At 49.0% G+C, this 27,481-nt stretch overlaps 4 protein-coding genes across 5 annotated transcripts; all 4 read left to right on the top strand.

The window, feature by feature from the left end:
* Window positions 1-1,060: 1,060 nt before the first annotated feature.
* Window positions 1,061-2,626, top strand: HOXD11 (homeobox D11). Its single transcript, XM_083865639.1, has 2 exons — window positions 1,061-1,698; window positions 2,271-2,626. Exons 1-2 carry the CDS (start codon window positions 1,092-1,094, stop codon window positions 2,504-2,506), a joined length of 843 nt encoding a protein of 280 aa, XP_083721765.1. The 5' UTR covers window positions 1,061-1,091; the 3' UTR covers window positions 2,507-2,626.
* A 7,644-nt stretch (window positions 2,627-10,270) lies between these two features.
* On the top strand, window positions 10,271-13,909 carry HOXD10 (homeobox D10). The gene is made up of 2 exons (XM_083865637.1): window positions 10,271-11,157; window positions 12,588-13,909. The coding sequence occupies exons 1-2, from the start codon at window positions 10,416-10,418 to the stop codon at window positions 12,863-12,865; spliced, it is 1,020 nt and encodes a 339-aa protein (XP_083721763.1). The 5' UTR covers window positions 10,271-10,415; the 3' UTR covers window positions 12,866-13,909.
* A 2,513-nt stretch (window positions 13,910-16,422) lies between these two features.
* On the top strand, window positions 16,423-19,125 carry HOXD9 (homeobox D9). The gene is made up of 3 exons (XM_083865638.1): window positions 16,423-16,531; window positions 16,844-17,670; window positions 18,262-19,125. The coding sequence occupies exons 2-3, from the start codon at window positions 17,016-17,018 to the stop codon at window positions 18,501-18,503; spliced, it is 897 nt and encodes a 298-aa protein (XP_083721764.1). The 5' UTR covers window positions 16,423-16,531; window positions 16,844-17,015; the 3' UTR covers window positions 18,504-19,125.
* Window positions 19,126-23,070: 3,945 nt separating this feature from the next.
* Window positions 23,071-25,311, top strand: HOXD8 (homeobox D8). Of its 2 annotated transcripts, none has more exons than XM_083865802.1 (2): window positions 23,071-23,900; window positions 24,472-25,311. In XM_083865802.1, exons 1-2 carry the CDS (start codon window positions 23,108-23,110, stop codon window positions 24,762-24,764), a joined length of 1,086 nt encoding a protein of 361 aa, XP_083721928.1. In that variant the 5' UTR covers window positions 23,071-23,107; the 3' UTR covers window positions 24,765-25,311. The 2 variants fall into 2 exon arrangements, with proteins under 2 accessions (XP_083721928.1, XP_083721927.1); XM_083865801.1 differs by having other exon boundaries at window positions 23,079-23,900; window positions 24,469-25,311.
* The last annotated feature ends 2,170 nt before the right edge of the window (window positions 25,312-27,481 follow it).

The raw sequence follows: 27,481 nt of genomic DNA, 5'->3' as shown, positions 1-27,481 counted from the left end.
GAAAAAAGGAAAATTGGCAAAAATGAGCCCTCGAAGGCAGGGCGGGAGCGGGGCTGGCGGCTGCTGTGCGTGTCGCCCGCTCCCAAGACTTGCTTTTCCCTTCCAATGAAAATGAACATTTTGGTGGGAGTTGGAGCAGGGGAACAGAGGTCACTTTGTCTGCTGCTCTGCTTCCCAAGGAAACCGTGCTTGGTGGACTTCTTTTTCCTGCCATAGCCCTCTGCCTTACGGGGAGCTCCAAAGTATCTCCCTTTCGTAAATCCGGCAGCTGAGAGATGTTCTGTTTGCGTGTTTCTCATTTCAGTTTGGCGCCCTGACACAAGCGCGCAGTGTTTGGGCTTATAAGCCAGGGAAAACGAGGTGATCGAAACTCGGGCTTTGAATTTCGTGACCGGTTTTGATGCCAACTGTGGATTGCAGGAGCCGGGCGGGCAGATCCGGCCGTACACTCGAGTGTGTGAATGGGACTTGGCTTTCCTGAGTGAACCCTCACCCTCCCGCTCATCATCTGCCTGAGCGGCGGCCGGAGGGTATCGCTCCCTCTCAGGAGGAAGCGATCACGTTTCCGAGCCGGGGGTGCCCGTCCGTGAGCCCCCAGCCCTCTCTCGGGGGGCCGCCTTCCCCGAGGGCGGCAGCTCCCCCCCGGCTGCCCGGGGAGGCCGGGCGGGATGCGGGCGGGGGGCTGCGCTCCGCGGGGCTCCGCGCCGGGCTCCGGCGGTGGGCAGGCGCCCGCCCGGGCGGCGCGGCCCCAGGTGATCCGCACCACCTACGTGTGTCTCGCATCGCCCGGTGAAAGGATGAGACTTAACGGCGGCTGTATTTGTACAAACGGCGCGCTCGCCTCCCCGCGCTGGGAGGGCTCTTTGCAGAGATCTTAGGAGCCTTTCCGAGGGGCTGATATAGATATAAGGACATTTCTACATCGCGTCACGTGACATAATTACCACTAGAATCAATCAAGATGAATTGCACGTCAGCACACGGTGGGGATTTTTTCTTAGTTGATCCTGTCCAAACCCTCTTGTGCAATAGATGGATCTCGTTCAATGCATTGAAGCCTCCTGGTCGCCTGCAATCGCAAAAAGGAAGACATGACTGAGTTTGACGATTGCAGTCACGGCGCATCCAATATGTATCTGCCAGGGTGCGCCTATTACGTCTCACCCTCAGATTTCTCGACGAAACCCTCTTTTTTGTCTCAATCGTCGTCCTGTCAAATGACTTTTCCTTATTCTTCTAATTTACCTCACGTTCAACCTGTGCGCGAAGTAGCATTCAGGGAATACGGATTAGAGCGCAGCAAATGGCAGTATAGGGGCAGTTATGCTCCTTATTACTCGGCTGAAGAGGTGATGCACAGAGACTTTCTGCAGCCCGCGAACAGGAGGACGGAAATGTTGTTCAAAACGGACCCTGTCTGCGGCCACCACGGACCGTCTCCCGCCGCCTCCAACTTCTACAGCTCGGTGGGGAGGAACGGCATCCTGCCGCAAGGCTTCGACCAGTTTTACGAGACAGCCCCCGGACCCCCGTACCAGCAGCACTCCGAGAGCGAGGGGGACGCGGACAAGGGCGACTTGAAAGCCCAGAACAGCACTTGCAGTAAAACACCTTCCAGCCAGGAGAAGAAAGTGACACCAGCAAACAGCGCCGATTCCCCTTCTGGTGAGGCTGTTGCAGAGAAGAGCAACAGTTCAGGTAGGTATCAGTAGTAAATTGGGGGCAAGAGTACAAGGCCAACACTTTGTCAAGCCGCATTTTATGTGCAATTTTATAAGCATCCAAAGGATTTTATATATCCTATAAGATTTCCTTTACCGTTGTAAAGCGTGTTTACGATAGGAAACCAATTTAGGTGGGCTTAAGGTATTCTTGGAAGAGGATATTAATTGTTATTAAATTGTTGATTCGTCGTGGGGAGACGGAGAGATTTCACAGGTAGTGCTCAGAGCCGCCTTCGGTTTAGAGCTTAAGATCTTCATTTGTTTGGGGCGGGGGGTGTGTGTGAGAGGAGTTTGAGAAACTTGGAATTTTTCCAGCCCATTTAAATATCTCTCTGTATTGCTCGAAGAGCTCTCTTTTAAGGAGAAGTTGGGAAATATTCGCTTTTTTTGCTAAGTCATGCGGAGATTATAAGCGTCAGGAATATTTTTGAAGTGCTAGAGGGCTGCTTTCCAGGCAATGGGATATTGTCAAAGTCTCTGACCAAATCTTAGCTGAGCATGTTCATAGCAACAGCGTAAACCAGTTTCTTCTCTCTTGAATTTCAGCAATTCCCCAGCGATCAAGGAAAAAGAGGTGCCCTTATACCAAATATCAGATAAGAGAACTGGAACGGGAATTTTTCTTCAACGTGTACATAAACAAAGAGAAGAGACTGCAGCTGTCCAGAATGCTCAACCTCACTGACCGGCAAGTTAAAATCTGGTTCCAGAATCGAAGGATGAAAGAAAAGAAACTGAACAGAGATCGACTCCAGTATTTCACAGGGAATCCCTTGTTTTGAAAAAAAAAAAAAAAAAGAAAAAAAAAAAAGAAAAAAAAGGAAAAAAAAAGAGAAAAATATAAAAAAAAAAAAAAAAAGGAAAAAGGAGAAAAAATTAAAAATAAAAAGAAAGCAAGAAAACAGGAAGAAAGAAGAAAAACAAAGAATATTTCGGTCTCTCTGACCTACCATCTGAATGCAAAAGTTAATTTGTTTACTTGACACATCCACCCTGCGGAAAAGTTTCATTTTCATGTGCAACTCCCCACACTGAATGGCCACTGGAGATTTCGGGGCTTGCGGAGCAGATTCCTGATAAGGGGAAACTAGGGTAAATCCAGCTGTTCACTCTCGAGGGTTTTTCGCCAAAGGTGCTTTTTTTTTTCCTCTCCCACAGTGCCAGCAATGGACCTGCAGTGTGTCTGGTAGTTGTTGCTTACAATTCATTGAGTTCGGGGGGGGCTCTGTTGTTGCTGTTGAGCTAGGATAACACTTTCCTCCCTTTAAGTGAATGCGGTTTATTTAAGAGATGGTAAATGTACGCTCGCTATATACAATATATATATATATATGTTTCTATTGTCATCCAAAAGCATGGGCCACTGTCTTTTTCATGTGAATAAATGGTTTCTAGTAAAGTTAAGGTTATAACTTCCGTGCACTGTATGGATTTCCATCTCCGAAGGATCCTAGCGTTTTCCGGGCTAGAGCCAAGTTCAGTTAAATAATAACGTGAGGAAGCCTAGTCGGGTTATTTAAAAAGCATTTTAATGCAGTAAGAGTTGAGCTGTGTGCCTCTCCCTTTGTAGGTATGCGTACCTTCCCGCTGGCTGTGAGACAGAGCCAACATGGCTGTCTGCACACCATCACCTCTGATGGTGCTACATTACTGTAAACAACGAAAAAGCCTTTTCGTTTAGCGGCTCAGGCTCCAAATAAGCCCAGAATCCCCAACGCCAATGACTGTTTACTCGTTAGTGAAGAGCAAGGCAGAAAGACCGAGAGCTCCAAACGAGTCAGGCAAGAGGGAGCTATAAACAATTGGCATTAGTTGGGGGAAGGAAAAAAAAAAAGAAAAAAAAATAGAAAAAAAAAAAAAGGAAAAAAAAAAAGGGAAAAACCCCACCCCACTCTAAACCAAAACCACAAAGCCACCCCCAGCAGTTTCGGGAGCAGAGGGGTGGTTCTGTGGCTGGGATTGCCGGGCAGGGCGAGCGCGGCGCGGCCGGGCGGGAGCGGAGCCGGCGCTGTGGCCGCTCGGGGCCCGCCGGGGGCCGCACCCGCAGGAGATCCGCTCCGTCCTCGCCGCTTTATCTTGCGTGACCTGCCCGGGCTGTTTACAAAACCTTGAACTGTCTAGACAACACCATAAAACCCGAGGTTCTAAACAGCTTAATTGGGTTATATTATACACCTTCTGGTGGGCGAAAAAGAGATTTCCGCAATGTGCAATAAAGGCGACGAGTGAGAAAAGAATTTGCCTTTTTTGAATAGGACGAGGTGGCTCTCGCTACTCTCGCGGGCAGGGAAGGCAAAAGTGCCAACTAAGTCAGGAAAAGAAGGAGAATTCGAAAAATAGAGAAATAGAAGAGGAGGGAGGCATGACTAAAAAAAAATTTTTTTAAAAACACTTTAGCAAGAAAAACATAAGTGTATGCCTTTGAACTTCCAAAATGTCAAGGTCATCACCTTTAACCTTTCTGAATAATTAGGCGCCTTAAGGTTCCTCTGTTATTTTCAACCACCACCCACTCTCTCTCTGTCTCACTCTCTCCCTCCCTCCCTCGCTCTCTCTCACACACACGCACAGCCACACACACACTTTTTACCGCATAGCTGGCCATATTAGCAAATGCATCATAACGCAAAGAAAATCCCGGCTGGGTCGAGGTGAGCTCTCGGCGTCGTGCAGTGAGCGTGCCCTGCTCCAGTCCCTGCCAGCTGGAGCACAGGGGGCTCCTCACTTCCCTCTCTTTCTCCTCCGCGCCCTGGGAATTCCACCCAAAAATATTTTTCCTTTTTCTCTCCTTCTCTCTCTCCCTTTTTTTTTTTTTTTTAATTTTTTTTTAAAATTTTTTTTTTTAATTTTTTTTTTAGCTCATAAGAAAAAGAAGGGTTTGGTTAGAATAATAATAATAATAATAAAAGAGGTAGGAAATGTCTCGTAATTTAGGGAGAAAGATGGTATTTCTATGCAGTTTCCCCACAAAGCCCATTAATTAGAAATCAAGGGGATTTCCTCACGGCAATTTCCCTGACCTTCTAGCAAAATTCTCGCGTGTCTCCCGATCCTTAATCCACACGGCGAGAAGGAGTCGTTTGGCTTTTCTGTTCCCTGCAGTGTTTAACAGGCTATCTCAGAGCATTAATGCGCCTTCCGAATGCCAAGACACCGCAAAAGCGGGCCGCGGGAACCGAAACACCGTGGCACTAATCTTACATAAATGCTCAGTGATAGCGGTGTTGAGTTTCTATTTAAAAAGCAAGGGAGAAACCAGGGCTGAGGGCAAACCGAGCAGAGGAGAAAGAGCCGGAGAGGAGGAGGAGAATTGCCGGTGCTTGGCGGGCAGCGGCCACACGAGGGCGCGCCCGGGCGCTGCAATGCCGCAGCCTCCGCTGCTCCAGCCCCTGCTCCCCCTAATAATAATTCCACTGCTAATAAAATATCTAATATATAAGTAACGATAAGATTTCAGGGCCTTCCAAATGAGAAAATAAAGCATCAAAAAGATTTATTAAACAAATAACCCATAACCGTGACGTGCTGGAGAAATATGCCACTTTAAAAGAATTTTTTTTTTGGTCGTAATCTTTTATAATGCATCCGAGCTTTAAAAAAAAAAATCCCATAATTTTAAGAAAGAAAAAAAAATCAAACCCCAAAGATATTCAGAATTCGTTCCCTAGAACGAAAATCTATCTACTCCTTTAAGGATAACCTTAACGCGGGTGGAACATAAGTAATGTAAAAAACATGCATTTTCCACAATTTATCTTAGATTCTTACTCGAGGATTTTCTTAGATAAACCTCTAGGTACAGAAAACAGAATGTTAAAAATGTAGTTTATTTAAAGGCGAGATTAACATTAGCTCCCGAGAGTGCTTATTTTTTAAAAGAAAGACAGAGAGACGAAGGAGAAAAGAAGATATTTTTAATATCCTAACATCACCTTGCCAAGGCATTGCTGAATGAAGTCCCTCTCTTTAAAAGTGCTATGGAGATCTATTAAAATGAAAGTAGAGCTTACAGAATTAAAATGAATCTTATGAATTTCTTGGACGTTCTCCAGCAACCGAGCATGTTCTGTCTTTCTGACATTTTTTTGTTTTGTTTTATCCTTTTTTTTTTCCTTCCAGTGTGCCCTTCTGGTCAGACCTGAGGAAATAAAGGGTTTCTCTGCTTTCTACTTATTTGCAGAATTCACAGAAACCTATTTCATGTTGGCTTAGCAATATTCCGCATTTTTTAAAGCCCAGTCTCTCGTGAGCACATTTGTTGGCACTATGTCTGCTGGATTGTTGGTGTGTGGTTTATTTTTCTTTCTTGTGTTTCTTTTTTTTTTTAGCTTTTTTTTTTTTTTTTTTTTTTTTTTTTTTTTTTTTTTAGAAGTTCATTGTTAACACTTTCCTAGAAATAGCCTTTCCGTCGGTAATAAATGGCATTGTACAATCCCAAATCCTTGGGATCCCTGATGGCAGAGGTAGCCCTTGCAGACAGAGCCGTGTCCCGGAGGAAAATGCCCTGGTCTCTCGGTGGACATACCCTTTCCATGGGGAAAATGTTTAGCGAAGTTTTTGCGTTTGTTTTTGTTGGCATGAGAGGGCTCCTTGCGAGAGCCCACACCGACCTCGAGCCCATCGGGCTTCATACGAGGGGCTTTAACCCCTCGCAATTACAGTGAGGCCGAACTCAGAGAAAGCGGACGGGTGATGGGAGCCAGGCTGTGCGGGTAATTGTGGAAAATTATATCTATATGCCAGAACATGGAAAGAAATACCGCTTTCTTTAATTTTTTAAATTTTTTTCCTTTTATTTTTTTTCTTTAACCATTGTGTACATGTGCTGATTCTGTGCGGGTCTGTAACCTCTTCTATTTTTCCTTTTTACCCCTTTCTCAGTTAAATTTCTCTAGACAGAAAAGATTATGAGATATTTCCAAATGTCTCTGGGCTTGTCCTTTACCCAGAACGAAAAGGGCATTTGCTTATTTTCTGATTAAAACATAAATGCGGCAGGAATCTGCCGTAAGATAAACGTGCCGCACCAATACCGAGGCTGAAGGCTGCACCGGCTACCAATATACGCGCTAAAATCTCCTCACACTCAGGCACTTCTGTGTCCACAAAAATATGGAAATACAACAGGATAAGGGCTGGGGTTTAGGGCGAAATTGAGCGTACGGTCAGTGCTACTGTACCATCCATATGCTCAAAAATAACACCTTTGAAGAAAAGACCAGGGTGCTATTTTGTTTATTTGATAGGCTTTCATATTTGGGAAAAAGCATAATGTCATCAGTATGTCGTGTCTGTCCCCTAACCTTGGTCAAAAAAATCTGGAGAATCTGAGCCCTCAGCCCAGGCGCCGACTCTTTCCATGAAAATACGGCACATAGAAATCTGGGCAACGTGACAATTGCTTTATTAAAAGAAGAAAGGACACAATATCGTAGCCAATTTTTTTTTTTTCTTAAATAAAACTATTCTTCAATGTCTCTGCAATATAACAGCGTGGCATAAAATATACAGTCCGCGCCTTTAAAGACACCCTAAATAAAACGGTGAAATCAAGTAAATCAAAGGAAATTTGCTAAAAGCTTCCTGGGTTCCAGCCTATTTTAAAAATGAGGCATTTCTCGCAATACCTTTGCTACTGAAGGCATCTGCAAAATATCCAGCTTCTCTCGTACCCCTCTCCCATCCCCCTCACATAATGAGACACAAACACAGCAAATTGCAACTATGAGAATGCTCGGCACAGCCGAGACAAAAACATAATCATATCAGCAGTAATAAGGTTCAGGGAGATAAGGCAGTGAAAATTAAGCCCTGCTGCCACGTCTGGTCACCTCCAGTTTTTAGCCCTGACATTTGCTAGAGGAGAAAACTGTAATGTCCACCTATGCTTTATTACAAACAGTAATTTACATCTGCATGGACCCATTGGTTGGGGCATTTTTTCAACCTCGTTCGGAAAAATATGGGGCTCTGAGAGCAAAACCTTTATATTAATGTAGATTGTATATCTCATTTATTGCACAATATTGATTTATTTATTAATGTTAATTACTTTATTCCATTTTAATATGATTTAAAACAATAGTGACATTAAATGCCCAGAGCCTAAGTCCCCAGTTCCCCAATGACTCTCGCATGTTTATTCAACTTCTATTTACATCAAACTTAAACTTTCTACTGTTCATTTTCAATAAAAAATCGCTGCCCGTTTTTAAACCCCTCATGATTTACCGTGAGCGGAGGGTCTTATGGAGCCGTTTGCCAGTCCTGAGCGCAATATTTAAATTATTACAGTCACAACAGTCATCTGAGTTTCCGTGTAGTGACATGCATGAAATTAATATTTTCAATTACAAAAAATCAAAGAGCCCTCATGTCTAATCAGGAGCCCAGAATTCAGCTCCTCCAGCAGCAGCAGCAGCAGCAGCAGCACAGCGAGGCCGGCGTGGAAAGCAGCTCAGCATTTGCTTATTGTTTTAACTTTACTGTTGGGCGAAACCCGCCGCAAACCTCTGGGCCGATACTTTCGGCCGGGATATTTCTGGGACCCCTTTTCTTACAGTGTAAATAAAGATTATGAAAGAACCATTTGATGGGCATAAAATTCCTGATTAGATTTAACAGTCGAAGCCTTAAAATGCGTCAAGAAAAATAGTATTTTGTTTCTTTAAACTCTGTGGGTCGCCCGGGCTGTTGTTGAAGAGGAGGAAATTGCTAGAAGTCGAGGAGGAGGGGGGAACGCTCGGAGGGAGCGTCGCGGGCTCCTCGGCGGCTTCTCCCCGGCGCAGGCGAGTGTTAGCCATGGCTCTGATCATGATCTTACAGCGCCCGGCGCTCGGCTCAGCCCGGCTCGGCTCGGCGTGCCCGGGGAGCGCAGCGGCCGCGCAGGGCGCAGGGGAGCCTGCCCCACAGCCTGCGAGCCCAGAATATTACCAAGGTAATATTTAAACTCTCCGGCAAGCCAGGAGCCGGAGAACCGCAGCTATAAAAGGCGCTGGCTCTTAACCTGACAATGATGTTGTATTTGAACAGCTGCGATAAGGTTTTAAAAGGTCTGTCTCATTGCCACCGCGAAATTTTAAATGGGGTTATTGTTTCCAGCGGTCTAAAGTGGACGGTAAAGTACAAAAGCCTCCAAATGTCAGGAAGCAGAGGAAAATTCAAATCCACGCTGGTGGAAAAGGCACGTTTGTGAGTGTGCGAAAGGCGCATTTCAATTTTTGTAAATCCTTTCACGAGCTGCCTGCTCTGGGTGATCTGAAGGGGTGTTTTGGTGGTAGAAAGGCCCAAAATAAACAGGCGAAGGAGCCCCAAACAAAAAATTATCAACAAGTTCATTTTGTGTGGGTGAGGGTCCTTGACAACATTAGTCCCAGATAAGAAATACTCCAGTCTGAAAAAAAAAAAAAAAAGAAAAAAAAAAGAAAAAAAAAATAATGAGAGAGAGAGGAAAGTAAAACGATAAAGAGTAATAAACAGTTTCTACCGCCACTATTTAAAATGTAGTAGCTGCGGGTGCAAATACGGGTAAGGAGTGGGAGGAAAAACAATAAAACATGTTTTAAATGTTGGGACGGAAAACTCTGATCTGCCATGTAGACAGTTACTGTTGCCTTCTGTTGCTTGCTTTCTTTGCTGTTTGTTTTATAATACAGATGCATTTATCATTCTTATTTTTTAAAAAAGACAGAAAAAGTTGCTTAAAGGAGTTAAAGGAGTGGCAGTGAGCATGGGAGTTTCTGTATGTTTTTTGACGAGCAATACTACAGAAGGAGAAATCACCTTTTTGATGCTTTCGGTTTGCTGGGCAAGTGAAAAAACCACTTTTTTTTTCTTTTTTACTTTTTTTTTTCCTTTTTTTTTTTTTTTTTTCTCTCTCCTCAGGCGGTCGGGAGAGAGCATTGTAAAATAATTTTAGGAATGTAGCTTCCCTATAAAATTCGAGTTATGACAAAAGTCCACCTTTTAATATTTGACGATTTGTGTTAAAACAAAAATTGACCTTCTCGGTTAGCAGCTAGAAAAAAAATCAATAGTATAATTTTCAATAATTCATAACGCGAACGCCATTATGCTAAATCTTAACTATTAATCTTATCCTTTACAAAGTCTCGATTGATTTGTTAATAAAATATCTTCCCGTGCGCGGCAACAGAGGGTATAACTCTTGAAAAAGCTTCAGAAGCAAGAAAATTACCGGGGAGCCCGAGAATGTAGATGAGGCTTTTATTGATCGCCCCTGATTCTCCTTAATACGCATTAATAAATCCCGCAACCTTTTGTCCCCGCGCTCGTGGTGGCGGGGCCGTTCCGGGAGCCGTGGCGGGCGGTTCCGCGCGGTTCCGCGCTCCCGCCGGGCGCCGCGGGGGTTCCGCGGGCGCGGAGGTTGCGCGGCGCGGGCCGGGGGGGGGGCGCGGGCCGGGCCGGTGCCGCAGCGCGGGGCGGCGGGCGCGGTGCGGTGCGGTGCCCGCGCGGCGGCGCAGGGGGCGCTGTTGACCGCGGCGGGGCGCGGCGGGGCGGCGCGGCGGGGCGCGTCAGCGGCGGGGCGCGTCAGCGGCGGGGCGGCGGGCCCTGCCATTGGCCCGCCTGTCATGTGGTCGCGCGGAGGCATCCGCAATTACACGGGAATGTTTTCCTAGAGATGTCAGCCTACAAAGGACACAATCTCTCTTCCTCAAATTCCGCCCCAAAATGTCCTTTCCCAACAGCTCTCCTGCCGCTAATACTTTTTTAGTAGATTCTCTCATCAGTGCGTGCAGGAGTGACAGTTTCTACTCCAACAGCGCCAGCATGTATATGCCACCTAGCACAGACATTGGGACGTACGGGATGCAAACCTGTGGACTGCTTCCGTCTCTGGCTAAGAGAGAAGTTAATCACCAAAATATGGGTATGAATGTACATCCTTATATACCTCAAGTAGACACTTGGACAGACCCGAACAGATCTTGTCGAATAGAGCAACCTGTTACACAGCAGGTCCCCACTTGTTCCTTCACTACAAATATTAAAGAAGAAAGCAATTGCTGCATGTATTCCGATAAGAGATCCAAACTCATTTCTGCAGACGTACCTTCCTACCAGAGGCTGGTGTCTGAATCATGCCCCATTGAGAACCCCGAGGTTCCCGTCCCAGGATATTTTAGACTGAGCCAGACCTACGCCACTGGGAAAACCCAAGAGTACAATAATAGCCCTGAAACGAGTTCAACTGTAATGTTACAGTTAAACCCTCGCGGCAGCTCCAAACCGCAGATATCTGCTCAACTTCAGCTGGAAAAGAAAATGAATGAAAGCCCGAACAACCAAGACAGCACCGCTAAAGTCTCTCAAGTGGAAAGTCCCGAGCCCAAGTCCACGTTGCAAGAGGAGCGGAGCTGTCTGCCCGAAGGCTCCGTGTCCAGCCCAGAAGTCCAGGAGAAGGAGAGTAAAGGTCTGTATTACCGAGTTTAAGCCGTGCCGTGGTGTAACTCCAACACGCCAGCACCATAAAGCACGCTCGAATATACTAACGAGCATCACAGCCATCACATTTAATGCTAAGGAGTATCGGGCTGCAGGTGCTGTCTCTGAAGATTTTGGCAGGCAAAAATGCCACACAAAACGGTCCAAAGATTTTCCGTAGAGATGTGCCTCTCCCGAGCACGCAGACAGGCTCTGTGATGCGGGGAATGGAGCCGTGTGCTCCGTAATGCGCTGCAGCAGCCAAAAGCAGCCCCATACCTCTAAAAAAAGCAGGTCTGGAGGTTGTAAAATACGAGCAGCTCAACTTTTCTCTCGTAGTATTTCGCCTTTCTTTTTTTTTTTTTTTTTCCTTTTTTTTTTTTTTTTTTTTTTTTTTTTTTTTTCCACTGAGCTTTACTGCGGTTTGATTGCATTTAAAGTTAATTACGATCCTCTTAAAATAGGTGAGGAGTAGGTGCTACCAGGCTGGGTAAAGTTGGAAAGAAATGCACAATGAAAGCAGCAGCCCGCTATCTGCCTGGTCCAGGGGTAGAATATTTCAATGTGGTGCTTTAGATTACCTTGGATTGGTCTCCAAAAGTGCACCAGTATTTTGAAATGCTTTTGAAAGCTGTAAGTGGTGGCAATTTGATTTTATTTTCCCTTTTAAAGCGCACTAGCGCCTTTCTTTCGAATGGCGTGTATCGAAGAATCCCAAAACGAGAATTTTTCTGCTATCAAAATGTACTTTGCAACCTCTAGGTCGATTTTTACCCTCTGTGTGCATTGAGATTTTCTTTATCTGAATTATATTTGGTAGCCCAGGTCTAGCTCCACATGAGATAGATTTCTTTCTGGTGGGGAAAAGAAAACCTTAAAGGAAAAAAAAACCAACCAAAAAAAAACAACAAGACAGGATGTCGTAATTTCTTGTATATAATTTTGTCTGGGAAATGTCTATATGTGTTTATAGGTGTGCTTGCGTGATTCAGCTGATGTGTGTGGGGATGCTGCTTCAAAATACAGGGCGAGTTCTATTTTGTATTTGGAGTATTTTCGTGGCAATTGTGGTGGGAGCCCGAGTCGGCCATGGCGAGGCTAGACCCGTTAAGATGTGGCCATGGGGCGGATGGCAGGTTAAATATTGTTGAAATGTTAAACGCCGGCCGAAAACTTGAGAGAGCCTTGCTGGCAGGAGCAGGAGAGCGGGGTGGCCGCAGGGCAGGGCCGGGCCGGGGACAGGCGAGCCCAGCCTGGCTGCAGGTCCCCTCACCGAGCCCACACCTCACCCGAGCGCTGTTTAATGCCCACATCCACCATATCTGCCAGACACTGCAGAGGAGGGGTCATGGCCAAGGGTACACTCTAACAGTCTGAGGTATTTTTGATTTTTTTTTTCTTCTTCTTTGATTTTGATAGAGGAAATCAAGTCTGATACTCCAACAAGCAATTGGCTAACTGCAAAGAGTGGCAGAAAGAAGAGGTGTCCTTATACTAAACACCAAACACTGGAATTAGAGAAAGAGTTCTTATTCAATATGTATCTCACTCGAGAGCGCCGTCTAGAGATCAGTAAGAGCGTAAACCTCACTGACAGGCAGGTCAAGATTTGGTTTCAAAACCGCAGAATGAAGCTCAAGAAGATGAGCAGGGAGAACCGAATCCGGGAACTGACCGCTAATCTGACCTTCTCTTAAACCTTAACCCCGGGGGGGGCACCAGTGAGGAATGGGCACAGCACCACCACTTGATAAAGGCAGGAGAGACTCTGGCAAAGCCCGGCATTTTCCAGTTTTGTTTTGTTTTGTTTTGTTTTTCTGATAGAATGTGACTCTTCGTCCTTCTTTTAGCGCTGCAAGTGAATATGTATTACTATGATGAGTATATATAAAACCTAGCACGTGTAATTTATTTTTGTTCTCATCGTAATGCAGGGTAACTATTATTGAATATTATCATTTGGTCTTAACTTATTGGAACTGTCGAACATCCAAGCAATGTGACTTTTTCATGTTTTTACTAACAAAATGGTATTTATGTGGGGCTGTTACACGGGCCATAACATTTTGAGTACATTCAATACTTTCAGAAAAAGAGTGGGGGGAAACTGTGGGGGCGGGGGGAAAGAGAAGCACATTATAATGTAACTATCCTCTCAAATGAACTTAGAGATTGTCCTTCGTAAAATGGAATATCTCCTTCTTCTCCATTGTAGACATTTCCTTGTGGTGCATATGTGGAATAGTAGTCGTTCAGCAGCAAATTGTCCTTCTTGTGCATGTTCTGTTTGCATGTATAATGCAATAAACTCTGTAAACTACTGCGGTTCCTTTGGTTTTCTACAAATGTTCAAAGCACGGATGCAGGTTGGTCTCCTGATCTTTCTCTATCAGCAACTTTTTGGACTGGTGTACCTTTTTTTACCATATTCTGGTCTTTGTGTGTGTCTGCCTGGCATTCTTTCTTTCTTTCTTTTCCTCCATTTTTTCCCCCTTCCTTTTTTTTTTTTTTTTTCTCCTTCTCCTAAGGGGTGGGGTGGAGACTGGGCCGGGAAATGATGTAAACCTAATTAATTTATAAATGTGTCTGTAAGCAACTGATTAATTGATAAAATGTTGTGTGATGTTCGTAGTCTGACAAACTAAATGAAAGAAAAAAACAAAAACAAACACACCAAAACCAAACTAAAAAAAAAAAATTAAAAAAGAAAAAAGAAAAAAAAAAGAAAAAAAAAATAAAAAGAGAACGGATAAAATAAGTTGTAAAATATTATGACCTTAACTGGACATCCTCATCCAATCAACTCGTACAACTCGTAAATGGTAAGTGATAAAAATATCTTTCTACTACGAGCTGTCAGGAATATGTGTGTCATTTTATTTGACGTTCATACGTTGATGTAAAAAATATCACTCACTGCCTGCTTACAATGTGCAGACTTTGATTTCGTGTCTTTGCTCGCTAAAATAAAGAAGGAAAAAACAACAAAACCCCTCCATAATAAATGCAAAGCTGGGCATAAGCAAATGTTAAGGAGCTCGGTTCTCGGTCGGCTCAACAGCTTTCACAAGACTGTGGATGGAAAAAAATATTCCCTCAAAATATTCCCTCAAAATATTCCCAGCATCTGGAGAGGTTGGCTTTTTTTTTTTTTTTTTTTGGGCAGCAACCCTCCCAGGCGTGCTTACAAAAGCACACCAGTCTCTTCAGACCTACTTTTGTCACCCTGCACGGTTTCTGTTTGCTCAGAGATGGTTTTATTTCGCGCAATTCCATTTTAGTAGCACACATCCAGCTAATGACGTTCACGACTCTTAACCCTTTCTGTACGTAGCTGAAAAATGGTATTCCAGGGCTCTGTGCTGGGGGCTGAGGAAGGGCATGTGTGCTGAGGGCGGGTGAGTGCCCTGTGAGCAGATATACTCAGCACAACTGCAAATAGCCTGCAAATGAACATGACTTCAAATTGAAGTGCAAATGCTTGGGCATACTTTCACCTTCAAACGGGTACTGGAAAAGTAGCGTGGCTGCTGTTAGCGCTGGGAAAGCAGCCTGCTCACAATCAACGCCCATTTCTCCCCTAAGCTCTTTCTAAATCAAGAAATTAAACTCAAGATAGTGCCAATATTGTGCGACTTGGTGACAGATACTGCTCATAATGCTGTTGGTGGCGTTCTGTTTGCTCTTTCGTCGCTGATATTTAATTTAAGCCAGCACTTCCTCATGTGCACATTTCCTCATAGGGAAGAGGCTGTGTATTCCTCAAACCAAGGCATCAGCATTTTGGAGCTGCGAGAGCCGCAAGCACCCAGGTATTTGGTGCTTGTTCCCGTTTCGAAAACAAGCAGCAAAACGACACTCAAAAAAACCCTCCAAAAAACCAAAAAAACCCCACAAAAATCCAAAAAACCCCACAAACCCCCCAAAACCCCAAACCATCAAAAGAACCCCATCTCCTTAAATATTATATACATCCACACGGCCTTTTCTTTTCCTTTAAAGATACTCGCTACACGAGCAAAGGAGTTTCGGCAGTGGGAAGTGAATAACTGGCTCCATACTAAGAGTTTAACGTCTGTAAAAAGGGGGCTCACTCTAATGTGCCTGCTTTACCAATTTATATCTGTTTGAAGTGAGGGGCAATTGTTCGCCATAGCACGAGCCCTGCTTCTAGAGAACAATGTAACAGAAATTATAAAATCGCAGAAGAAAATGCTGAAGTCAAATGAAAAAAAAAAAAAAAAAAAAAAGGATAAAGGAAAAGGAAAAGATAAAAAAAAATTTAAAAAGGGGAAAAAGGAAGAAAACAACCTAGGAGAGCAATAAATCATTAAATAAACAGGAATTTCAGTCCCTTCCTCATAAGGGCCGGGAGTAGGAAGTGTTTTCCCAGCGCTGCTGTCCGTGCCCCCGGCGGGCTGTGCTGCGGGCTCGCACTAACTCTCTGCGTTTCCTCCAGATCCCGGCACAGGCAGCGGCCCTCGCCCGGGGAAGCAGGCGTGGGCAGAAGACCATGGGTAATCCACTTTTCGATACTAACGGGGCATCCTTTCGCTTGGGCAGGAAAAACTAGGCCGGGAGGGGAAGGGTGGGGAGGGCAGGCATGGAAAAGAAAGCAAAGCGGAAAAAAAAAAAAAAAAAAAAAAAAAAAAAAATCTCACGTAGGCATTGAACGTGGCTCCCCCTGAACTAGGGGCGGAGGAGACAGCTCTGCCGGCGAGCCGGGGTCAGGCACAGCCCCGGGCCCGCAGCCCGCCCGCCCGAGCGGGGCCCGCCGCCTCTGCCCGCGCCTCTCCCGGCCCGCTCCGGACACCTTCACCGGGCCTGGCTTAGGGCTGTGCAGCCCCAAAGCTCCGCAGATAGAGGAGGATGTGTTCAGCCGCACGTCAGTTGTGCTCGGAGACACAGGCTTTGCTGTTTCCATCCGTCCATTTTATTAGGGACACATTAATCTATAATCAAATACACCTCATAAAATTTTTATTGAAAGGCATAAAATCATTACAGAGGTCTTCCACCTGTTTTAAAACAACACAATAGGCATCTTTTTTTTTTTTTTTGAAAGTGTATCCTTTCCATGGAAACTTTCTGTCCGGGGGTGGGGGGAGCGGATAATAATACCCGCACATGCTCTGAAATATGGAAGTACCGCAATGTGCTTTTACTGTAACATTTTCCTGTTTTATGAGAAGTCGTTACAGTCCCAGCTTGCGATGGTTTGTTTTTACAGGCAAGAATCCCCCTTTCCCAGCGGGTTCCCTCAGCAGCTTGGAGTGTGATTAGCAAGCCAAGGCTGTTGGATTTATTTAAACACCCTGCCTCTCATTGATTAAGAAATGAATGGCAGAAATCGCTCAAAGAAGGTGAAGAAATAGTCCGCACCCGCCGCGACCGTGGGCAGCCAGCGCGGCCACGCCCGCCGCGCCCCGGGCAGGCAGGACAGGCGGGCGGGCAAGTGGGGCAGGGAGGAGAGCCGGGAGGGCAGGGCAGGGCAGGGCGGGCAGGGGGCACCCAGGGCGGCAGGGCAGGCAGAGGGGCACCGGGGCACCCGGGGCGGGCAGGGGACACCCGGGGCGGGCACCCAGGGCGGGCAGCGCGGGCGCGGAGCGGGGGCGCGGGCGGCACGGCGCGCCGTGCGGGGCCCTTGTTGATGATGATTTTTTTTTTAATCACAGCAGCCCCAGTTTAGCGGATTGATTTACTCGCAGTATTGGTAAATATGATCACGTGGGCTCCGCAACCAATGGTTGAGGGTTGCAGTCTGCAAAATACTACGATTGTTCTCCGGGAGGGTATCATATACAGTTAACAGTGTAACCTTTTATATGACTAAGACGGGAGCCTAAAATGTCGTCTAGTGGCACCATAAGTAACTATTATGTCGATTCTCTCATAGGCCATGAAAGCGAAGAAGTTTATGGGAGTAGATTCGTCCAGGGAGGTCACAGTGCGACCTCCAGGCCATCAGGTGTTGCAGAGAGTTCAGATTTTTCCTCTTGTAGCTTTGCACCAAAATCCACCGTGTTTTCCACCTCCTGGTCCGCGGTTCACCACCAGCCGTCTGCGGCAATGACCGGGATCTACCACCCCTACATGCACCAGCCGCCCTTAGGGGCAGCCGACGCCGGCCGCTACGTGCGCTCCTGGATCGAGCCCTTCCCGGGCTTCCCGGGCGGCGGCGGCGGCGGCGGCGGCAGCAGCGGTGGCGGCTCCGCGTCCAGCTCCGGCTCCTCCAACGGGCGCCACTACGGGATAAAGCCGGAGACGGGAGCAGCCGCCTCCTCGTCTTCCTCCTCCTCTTCCTCCTCCTCCAAAAGGACTGAGTGCTCCTCGTCCCGGGAGTCCCAAGGGATCGGTGTGCCCGAGTACACGTGCAGCTCCTTCCTGCAGGAGTCCCGGGAGAAAGCGCCCGCCGGCAGCGCCAAGGACCCCGCCGCCTGCAGCCACAACCCCAGCCCGAGCAGCGAGCTCAAAGAGGAGAAGCAGCAGCAACTTGACCCAAGTAAGTAATAAAAAAAAAAAAAAAAAAAAAAAAAAAAAGGAAAAAAAAAAAAAAAAGAAAAAGAAAAAATAAAGGAAGAAAGAAAGACAAGAAAAAGAAAATAAAAGAAAAAGATAATAAAAACAAAATGGGGAATAGGGGAGATGGAGAGGAATAGAGACAGGAATAGGGGCACAGAGAGAGGGAGAAAAAGAAAGAAAGACAGAAGGAGAGAAGGAAGGAAGGAAAGTAAGAAAGGAAGCAGCAAGGAAGGAAGGAAGGAAGAAAGAAAGCGAGAGAGAAAGAAAGAAATTGCCCCTTTGATTTATTGCCGAAACCTGTAAGGCTCGAATGTGCAAAACTGATAGTTTTACTAACCTATAAAAACGTCTAGACGCCTACCCCAGCGCAAGCAGCAACAAGCACCCATAAAAGACTCCACATAACCACCTACCATCAAGACATCATTTGTACAGTAAACAGACTGGGGCATTAAGGCTTTTATGATAATTCCTCCAAAGTTGTGAAAACAGTCCATCCTTCGTTAAATTAATTTAACGACCTTTCTCTCCCCCCCCCCTCCTCGTTCCCTATATACCTCCCTTCTTCCAGATAACCCTGCAGCAAACTGGATCCACGCTCGTTCAACGAGGAAAAAGCGTTGTCCCTACACAAAGTATCAAACTCTGGAACTGGAAAAGGAATTTCTCTTTAACATGTACCTCACCCGAGACCGCCGTTACGAAGTAGCTAGGATTTTAAATCTCACAGAGAGACAGGTCAAAATCTGGTTTCAGAACAGAAGAATGAAAATGAAAAAGATGAACAAGGAGAAAGGCAATAAAGGAGACTAACGCTGGGGTGGAAACGTAGTTGGGGACTATTGATTTAGTTTTGAGTCTGGATTTTTATCGGAGGAGTGTGTTTTTGGTTGTTGGGGTGTTTTCTTTTGGTTTTGGTTTGTGAATGTTTGTTTTTGTTTGGTTGTGTGGGGGGGTTGGTTCTGATGGTTTTTTTTGGTGGTTTTTTTTTTTTTTTTTTCTATTTCCCAGTTAGTTTGGTTTTATTCTTCCTCTGCACCCTTAGTCCCTCTATAGGTTCCTCCTCCTGCGCCACTCCACCCCAGGGACTTTAAATCAATTGCCTTTTTTTTTTTTTTCTTTTTTTTTTTTTTTCTTTTTTTTTTTTTTCTTTTTTCTTTTTTTTGGTAGAAGTGAAACGTGGTCTGTGTCAGGTATTTCGGGAAATTTTGTCTTGCTCGACAACGTGTTTTTCAGAGTCTCTCGATCCTCCCCTCCTCCCTCCCAGACCATTTAGATGACAATATTGTGAGTGCACGTTAGCTTTGGAAACTCTATCTGATGTTAAATGTTCGACATGTTTCTTAAAAGTGATGTAGACTAGATAGTTATTTTGCCAAAATAAAGGTAAGAAAATCAATTATAATTACGGTAATAAAATATATATTAAATTACAGTCGCTTAAATCAATGGGGGTTGCTGTGCTGTCCACGACATACTCAGAGGAGATCTTTCCCCAAACTTCTGCTTTCTAGGTTGAATCCTCCGCAGTAGATGGCACAGAAAGGCCCCGAGCTGTTCCCTGCCCCGGTTAGGGCACTGTTAGGGGCTGTCTCAGCCCCGGAGCCGCAGGGCCCAGGCCCCGCTCCCGCCGGCCCTGCCCCGGTGACTGCTGTACCGATTACCGCTCCGCGCCCCGGCCTGCGGACCTGCTGTAACTGTTGTCACTTATTACACAATAAAGTCTGCCGTGACCCAACCACAGCGCTGCGGTGAGAGCAGAACTCTGTGCGCCCCTCGCCATGCCCCGCGGAGATCCCCGAGCTGCGGGCCCGGGGAAAGGCGGGCGGGGGGAAAGACGGGCCGGGGACTCCCGGGGGAAAGGCGGGCCGGGGGCTCCCGGGGGAAAGGCGGGCCGGGGGCTCCCGGGGGAAAGGCGGGCCGGGCTGCGGGCCGGGGGCTCCCCGGGCACCTTCCCCGCCTCCTGGGCCGCGTTTGCTGCGGAGGTCAGCGCGGAGAGGCCGGGGAGGCGCGCCCGCCGACCGGGCCTCAGGTACCGGCCTCTTTCCAGCACCGGCCATCCCTTGGGATGGGTTGGGAAACGCTTCCACAGCAGCCCTCGGCGGGCAAGGAAACGCCATGGTGCCTATTCGGTTAAACACGGGGGTTATTCCTATATTTTTTCCCCTGGTGTGTCGGTTCTAAGCTCTGCTTTCCTCAGCTGGAGGCTGGAAGCTCCGGAGGGGACACGGCCCTGCCAAAGGCCCGGCTTTGTTGGCCAGAGCTCATTGAGCAGCGCGCCTCATGCCCGCTGCACTTATAAACACACATGACTTTATCAAGATAATTGAGATGAAGTTCATTGTAAAAAATGCTTTGTTTAAAGAGCAACCATTAAAATGAAGGACCCGTAAATATTTACGAGCAGTTCGGTTAATTCAAGATTAAGGGGAGCGCTGAGGGACCTGGGGTTGAACGTTTTTCCACAAAAAAAAAAAAAAAAAAAAAAAAAAAAAAAAAAAAAAAAAAAAAAAAGAAAGCAAAAGCATGCACTGTCAGGAAAAGGTGTTGCATTGCTTCCCATCCATTGTGGAGAAGATACCTACAATTCTTTTTAAACAGGAAGAACCGTGGTATAATAAAACCATTGAGATGGCTAGACGTCTGGACCTAATGAGTTTACGATATGCTATGGCACTTTTCTTTGAAAGCACCTTATTTTGATGTTTGTGTTTGTTAGGGGGGGAAAAAGGCCAAAAAATCCAGACAAACCAGGTCTTAAAACCTTGGACTATAAATTTCAGTATGTCAGCATTAGGCCAAGGCAACAGACCCAAAAAAGACCTGAAGGTCACGAAACAGAGATTTTGCAAAGTCCGCTTATTTGTTGGGATGTATTTTATTGGATATTCTACTGCAGCGTGATGCCAAACTCGATATTTTCACAAATACCCACAGAGGGGAGATGGTCTGCAACAACACGTAAACAATATTGTTTTACACAAATCTGCATTGTGTAGTTTCCAGCAGAGGCTCTGCTAAGAAATTTTCACCAAGCCCACGCCATCTTTTGAGTATTTTATATCGGACAGATTGACACATTTTACTTCGTGTATTTTTCCCTTTTGTTTACCTGCTTTTAATATTGCGTGCATTTATTTCAAAATGGCAGAAAGAAAACCAAACATCCGCATCGACAAAACGCAGCTCATCCATGGAAATTACTTTTAGTGTCAAAGAGAATAATTTAATTCCTACCCGTTGGTTGTGTTAATATACATTTCCACATATGCACAGTCTCGTGCACAGGCGTTATACCGAATAATTCACGGGCATGTGTGGTGAAGGAGGGGGCGAACAAAGATTCATCTTTACTTTCGTTTGCATAAATCAATCCGTAAATACATAAAAGCGCGGGCAAACAAAATAACATCTTCAATACAAAAACATATAACTCTGGAACTACCACACATGGAGATTTCGTGGTGTAATATGTGGGGAAACATGATCGAAAACGCGATAGCAGCCGTCTTCAAAGCTCAGGCGTCTCTCCTGGCTGCCATGTGTAAACGAGGCACATTCTTTGTATGCAGTTAATTATAGCTCTGGCAAAATAATAAAAGAGGGTCACTGAAATGTGCTAAGAAAATGGCACTGTAAACTTAACGGGAAAAGAAAAAAAAAGGAAAAAAAAAAAGAAAAAAAAAGAAAAAAAGAAAAAAGAAAAAAGAAAAAAAAAGAAAAAAAAAGAAAAAAGAAAAAAGAAAAAAAAAAAAAAAAAGAAAAAAAAAAGGGAAAAAAAAGGGGAAAAAAAAAACCCCAAGAAAAAAAATTTAAAAGGAAGAAACGCAACCCCAAACCAGAAAGCAAAGAAGACTGGGCCATCAGTGTGGCGGGCCGTGTTCCGCAGGCTGATGTGAGTCCCTGGCGGGGCCGAGGGGCCGCGGGCAGCTCCGAGCGGATCTGTGGGCGCCGCCTGCCGCGGCCGCCGCGCACCGCCAGAGGGCGCCCGCGCTCCACCCTTCTGCGGCCGCCGCGCCCCGCTCCGCGCGGCCCCGGGCACCGCACCCTCGGGGGAACGCGCCCGCCGCCCGCGGGATTAGCGCCCGGGGGGAGCCGCGGGAGGAGGGGCCAGGGTGTCTGGCACCGCCACCGTGCCCCTCCACAGGGCCGGGCAGTGTCTCTGTGCTGCCGCTCACCCCCTGCCAGGCCCGGCCTCCTGCCTTCCTGGTCTCTGGCGAAGGGCTTTTGCTGCTGTCTGTCCGTGTGTGTGTCCCCGGGCCTTTCCTGCCTTTGCCACCTCCCCTCCCCGTCTTTCCTTGGGCTGCACGGGGGTCCCTAAGGCTCCGCGAGTTCCCAAAGGCGTGCGATGGGCGCCCGCCCGGGCTGGAGGTCCCTGCGGGCACAGGGCCCGTGGGGTGCTCACACCAGGGCTGGTCAGCGAGACAAAGCGGGTTACTCGGCGTGGAGCCGTGGGGGTGGTGGAAGAGCGGGGTGCGATGGGGAAGGAGCCCGAGATGCCTTTTATGTAACCACAAGTATTTTTTTGTCAGTTCACATCAGACGGTCACACGTGGCTCTGGCTGGGCCCGTATTATATTTCACCTACATTTTTCGTCTCTCTCCGAAAAAGGGCGGACTCGAGCTCCTGAGGGTTTCTCTCCGAAAAGCTGATTCCCACTGCAGGACGAAGAGGGAGGACTGGAGACGGCGCTTCTCGGGGCGCGGGGGCCGGCGGGGGCGGCCGGCCCGAGCGGGGGCAGCGCCGAGCCCGCTGGGCACCGCTTTTCTTCCTTCCTTCCTCCCGGAGAACAGGAGACACTTATTTCGGAGCGAGTCCCCGAGCGGTGCTAACCGTTCACCCACACATTTTTATTTTTTCTCCCCCTCCCTCTCTTTGCCTCGGTAATGACGTCCACCAAGGGTGAAATGATGGAAAGTATATTCATAGGCATGATTTCCATTAAGTATCAATTAACCTGGAGCCTCAGCCATGCGTGCAAGGCGTCAAGGGTAAATGTGCATCTCATTTCCCAGAGCTCTGCTGGCCTGGAGGGCCGGTTGGCAGGGGGGCCCGGCCCCGCCGCCCCACGGGCACCCCGCTGCCCTGCCTGCACCCCGGGGACCCCGCCATGGGCCCCGGCTCCCCCTGAGTGAGGGGCTGTGGCCGTGCGGGCGGTGCAGGCCGCGCTCCGGCCGCTCAGCCCGGGAGAGGCGGGCGGGGTCCCCTCGGGCAGCGCGCCCGCGGTTATCGCGCGGGATCTGCGGGGCCGGCCCGGCCCTGCGCGCCGGGGGTTCCTGCGGCCGCGGCCAGCGCACACCGGCGGGGGGAGCGGGGGTGCCGCGGCCGGGGTGGATCCGGGCAGGGCTGGGCCGGGTTGTTTTCTTGCCCGAGGAGCGGCACATGTAAACTGAAGCCAAAAGTCCCCCCTGAGCTCATGAGCGTGTGCGTGTGTGTGTGTGTGTGTGTGCGTGCGCGGGCTGCTGTGTGCCTAATAGGAAATAGTAAAAGCAGTGAGGCAGGTCATTTTGGGAGCGATTATAATCCAGTCCTGGTCACCACATACACGGAGAGCAGGAGCGGGGAGCGCACGGGCCGGCGGCGGCGGCGGCATGAGCGCGGCGTAGAGACACCGGCGGCGGCGGCGAGAGCGGCCCCCGAGCCCCCGCCCGCCGCTGCCCCCTCCCCGATGAGCTCCTACTTTGTCAACCCGCTCTACTCCAAGTACAAGGTGGCGGCGGCCGCGGCGGCGGCGGCGGCGGCGGCGGGGGAAGCCATCAATTCCCCGTACTACGACTGTCACTTCGCGCCCGAGGTGAGCGGCCGGCACGCCGCCGCCGCCGCCGCCGCCGCTCTGCTCTACGGGAACGGCGCGGCCGCCGCCGGCTTCCCGCACCCCGGGCCCGGCGGGGCGGGGGGCGGCGGCGCGGCCGCGGACTTTTACCACCCGGCCGGGGGGAGCCCCACGGCCGCCTACCAGCCGCCTCCTCCTCCCCCCGCCGCGCCTCCGCCTCCTGCCCCCTGCAGCGGGGTTACCTGTCACGGGGAGCCCGCTAAATTTTACGGATACGATAACTTACAGAGACAGCAGATTTTTACGACACAGCAAGAGGCCGAGCTGGTACAATATCCTGACTGTAAATCGTCCAGTGCTAATATTGGCGAGGAACCAGACCACTTAAATCAGAGCTCGTCTCCTGCTCAAATGTTTCCCTGGATGAGACCACAAGGTTGGACGCAGTCAAAAATTTGCTTCCATCTCACGTCTGAGTTTGAAACTTTCTTTTCCTCCTCCTGCTTCTTTCTCGCTGACTCTCGGTCCCTGCCTCTGTCTCCCCCACTCCCTGCCTCTCTCACCGCGATTCCTATCACCGCCGCGCCTTGCGATAATAAAGGGATGCGGTGAGCGAGCGGCAACCTCTGCAGCAGGCAGCTGTCAGCCCAAGAGGAGGCTTTGGGCCGCCTCTGGGACTCGGAGGCGCAGCCGACACGCTGCCTGTCTCCCGTGGGCGCTGCCTGAAGGGGAAGGGTGCGGGCTGGGGCAGGGGGTGCGATACCAGATCATACAGTGACCCCGCAACGTTCCAAGCTGAGGGGCTCCGTGCATTTACTGTCGCTGTGCTCCTCTCACCCGTGTGTAAAACTCTACACTCCTCTGTGCCCTCTGCTCTCTCTCCCTGCGGCTCTGTGGGGCTTCTCTCGAGGGATTCCGGAGGGGCCGGAGCCCTTGCTGCTGCCTGCGCCTTGTTTTGAGCGGCCACACCAACCTCCAAACCCCTGTGTTTTTGTTTTAAACAGCAGCGCCGGGTAGGAGGAGAGGAAGACAAACATACAGCCGATTCCAGACTCTAGAGCTGGAAAAGGAGTTCCTATTTAACCCCTATCTGACCAGAAAGAGAAGGATCGAGGTGTCCCACGCACTAGGACTCACCGAGAGGCAGGTAAAGATCTGGTTTCAGAACAGGAGGATGAAATGGAAAAAAGAGAACAACAAGGACAAATTCCCCGCTTCCAGACAGGAGGGAAAGGAAGGGGAGGCCAAAAAGGAAGCACATGATCTGGAAGAAGACAGAGCTGAAGGCCAGACGAATTAATTTTTGCCCCAAGTGTCTTTGTGAAAGTCAATCAAAAATCACCAGGGCTAAAGGCCGACATGTGGGCTCACCACCCCTCTACACGATCTTACCATGGGACCAGTGGAGCCATGTCCCTCCGTTTGACATTTCCCCGCTTCGGGTGCTTTACTTCTTTGTGCTTTTATTTTGTTTATAAGCGTATCCAGAACGATCTCGAGATTTAACATTTCATCTACTTTTTTTTTTTTTTCCAAATTTGATACAGAGTTTGTAGCAGTAAATTTCTAATGATATATAAATATATATATATATTTGCAATCTTAAACGACGGTGATTGTGGGAAACGACATAGACTTTCTAATAGTAAATATCGATAACTAAGGCATTCAAAGCGCTTTATTAATCAAGACAAGTGCACTTGTACTATTTCAATTCTTGTTCTTATCTCACGTTGAATAAATTAAATAAATTTATTAATCTTGAAGAAAATATCATAGGAATATATTTAACCTTCTTCTATAATATTTGATTAAAATAAACCGATTTTATTCGATTATAAAATGTATCGGCATCCCTGTATCCCTTTTGTAATCCACTCCTCAAGAAACCTTCAGAGTTTCCACTGGTCCGGGCTGACTTTCCTGTGCGCTCTCTCCTGCGGTTCTGGGTGTTTCTGTGGGCTCTGGGAGCAGCACATCGCCTACAAAACCTGCGTGTTGCTCCCTGCCCCGAGGGCTGCGGGGCCGTGCTCCGAGCAGCGGCCATCGGGACTGCGGCTCCACCTGCCAGCGGCTCCGGGCTGCGGGCCGGCCCGGGGAGCCCCGGGATCTGCTCCTGTGCCTCCCTTTCCCCTTTTCCTGCCCGCACCCCGGGCTGCAGGGTATCTGCTCCTGTGCCTCGCTTTCCCCATTTCCTGCCCGCACCCCGGGCTGCAGGGTATCTGCTCCTGTGCCTCGCTTTCCCCATTTCCTGCCCGCACCCCGGGCTGCGGGGGGCCTCGGCGGGGCCCGCTGCCGGCAGACACGGCCTTACCCCGGGGAGACCCTTGCTGCCCCCCGGCTGAGGGAGACAGCCCGGGCAGCGCTGGGGCCCCGCGCCTTCCCCAGGGGCCGCTCCAGCCCCTGCGGGCCCTCCAGCCCCGCCACACAAACCGCGGCCAGAACGGGCCCTCCAGCCCCGCCACACAAACCGCGGCCAGAACGGGCCCCGCCACACAAACCGCGGCCAGAACGGGCCCTCCAGCCCCGCCACACAAACCGCGGCCAGAACGGGCCCCGCCACACAAACCGCGGCCAGAACGGGCCCTCCAGCCCCGCCACACAAACCGCGGCCAGAACGGGCCCCGCTTCCCCCAGGATGGCTGACAAGCAGAGAAATACAAAGGTTTGGCCACCTTGTGTGGGGGGTTCTCGAGGGATGTTATTCTTAGGAGTCCCAAACCGTGCGTAGACCGAGGGAAAGACGTTTGTACCCCTAAATATTATCATATGATGCGTGTCCCGGCGGAGGCCGCAGCTGGTGGCAGAGCCCGCCTCAGGGTTCCCGCAGCCGCGGGAGGAGAGCTCCGCTCTGATTAGCAGAACTATTTTTCTCTCGCTCTCCCCTCCGTGCCCTTGCTCCCGCTCCCCGGCGGGGTCCCGCACAGCGCGGTGTAGAACAGGACCGAGAGCAGTCCTTTTTAGGAGCAGCAAGCACAGGGATGAGGTATAAATCCCTATCGAGATTTTTGCGTCATTTTTTTTTCCTACCGCCTGACGCTCCCCTGAGTAATGGCTCCGTGAAGGAAATCGAGTGGACGCGCCAGAAACTGCGACAAACACGACATGTAATTCTATTATCGGCCCAGAACCGAGCGGGATCCCAGCCAGGCCGGGGCTGAGCGAGGCCTTGCTCGGAAGATCAGAGCGGAGTTCCCGAGGAGGTGCCGCCCGCCGCTGGGCCCTTCTCTCATCCACCGCTTCGCTCCCGAGACCCGCCATCCCCGGGGATGGCACTTGTATGAGGGTTTGGTTAATCTCGTTTCCCTTCCTCTTCCCCGCTCCCCGCCATCGAGGCAGGCGCGTTTCCACTGCTGCAAAGCGCCAGCTCTGGTGGGAGGCACGAGCGAGAGGAGCTATTGTTCTTGGTTTTATTTTAATTGCCTAGTTGGCTAAAGGTTGTAAACAAGGGGAAGCTGCAACAGAGCAGTGAAGTAAACACTTTTGCCGCACGGATTTGCATAAATACACCGCTATCCCTGGTATCGAGGGAGGACGTGGGGCTGGTGGCTGCGGGTTTAGAGTAACCCGGTGGCCCGACGCGCAAAACCCCCTCGCTTTTCAAAACAATACTCGTGCTAGTGGCACCGACATGTTTGGTCTCCGGGCAGGAAAAGGCTCTGGCTTGTGCTGCGCTGGCGGAGGCTGGACACAGCTCTGCTCTGCCCTGCCCCGCTGCGGGACAGCCGTGCCCGAGCCGCGCTGCCCCCCGACAGGCCAGGGCACGGCCAGGACCTTCACACACCAGCGGAGCGCTCCTTAGGCCAGGGTTTGTCCGGAAAAGAGCTGCTGCCGTAGTTGTTTTTAATTATCAGACAAAGAATAAAATTAAAATATTCCTGAAGAAGTTTCCGTTAGCGTCGCTCTCCCAGGACCGACTGGGAACGCGGCCACGCAGGCAAAATCTGACTGCCCTGGGCGGGCGTTATTGGCCAAGGCCTAGTGCTGACTGCAATCGCCCCTGAATTACTCACCAAG

This window comes from Zosterops lateralis (assembly GCF_965231275.1).
Source record: "Zosterops lateralis genome assembly, chromosome: 7".
Lineage (NCBI taxonomy): Eukaryota > Metazoa > Chordata > Aves > Passeriformes > Zosteropidae > Zosterops > Zosterops lateralis.
The sequence above is the reverse complement of the archived record's forward strand: the minus strand, read 5'-3'. Positions and strand labels throughout refer to the sequence as shown.

Coding starts and splice junctions, on each gene's coding strand:
- HOXD11 (XM_083865639.1), top strand. CDS start 1,092: ATGACTGAGTTTGACGATTGCAGTCACGGCGCATCCAATATGTATCTG. Junction 1,699..2,270: donor AGAGAAGAGCAACAGTTCAG/GTAGGTATCAGT, acceptor CTTGAATTTCAG/CAATTCCCCAGCGATCAAGG.
- HOXD10 (XM_083865637.1), top strand. CDS start 10,416: ATGTCCTTTCCCAACAGCTCTCCTGCCGCTAATACTTTTTTAGTAGAT. Junction 11,158..12,587: donor CCAGGAGAAGGAGAGTAAAG/GTCTGTATTACC, acceptor TGATTTTGATAG/AGGAAATCAAGTCTGATACT.
- HOXD9 (XM_083865638.1), top strand. CDS start 17,016: ATGTCGTCTAGTGGCACCATAAGTAACTATTATGTCGATTCTCTCATA. Junction 17,671..18,261: donor GCAGCAGCAACTTGACCCAA/GTAAGTAATAAA, acceptor CCCTTCTTCCAG/ATAACCCTGCAGCAAACTGG.
- HOXD8 (XM_083865801.1), top strand. CDS start 23,108: ATGAGCGTGTGCGTGTGTGTGTGTGTGTGTGTGCGTGCGCGGGCTGCT. Junction 23,901..24,468: donor TCCCTGGATGAGACCACAAG/GTTGGACGCAGT, acceptor TGTTTTAAACAG/CAGCGCCGGGTAGGAGGAGA.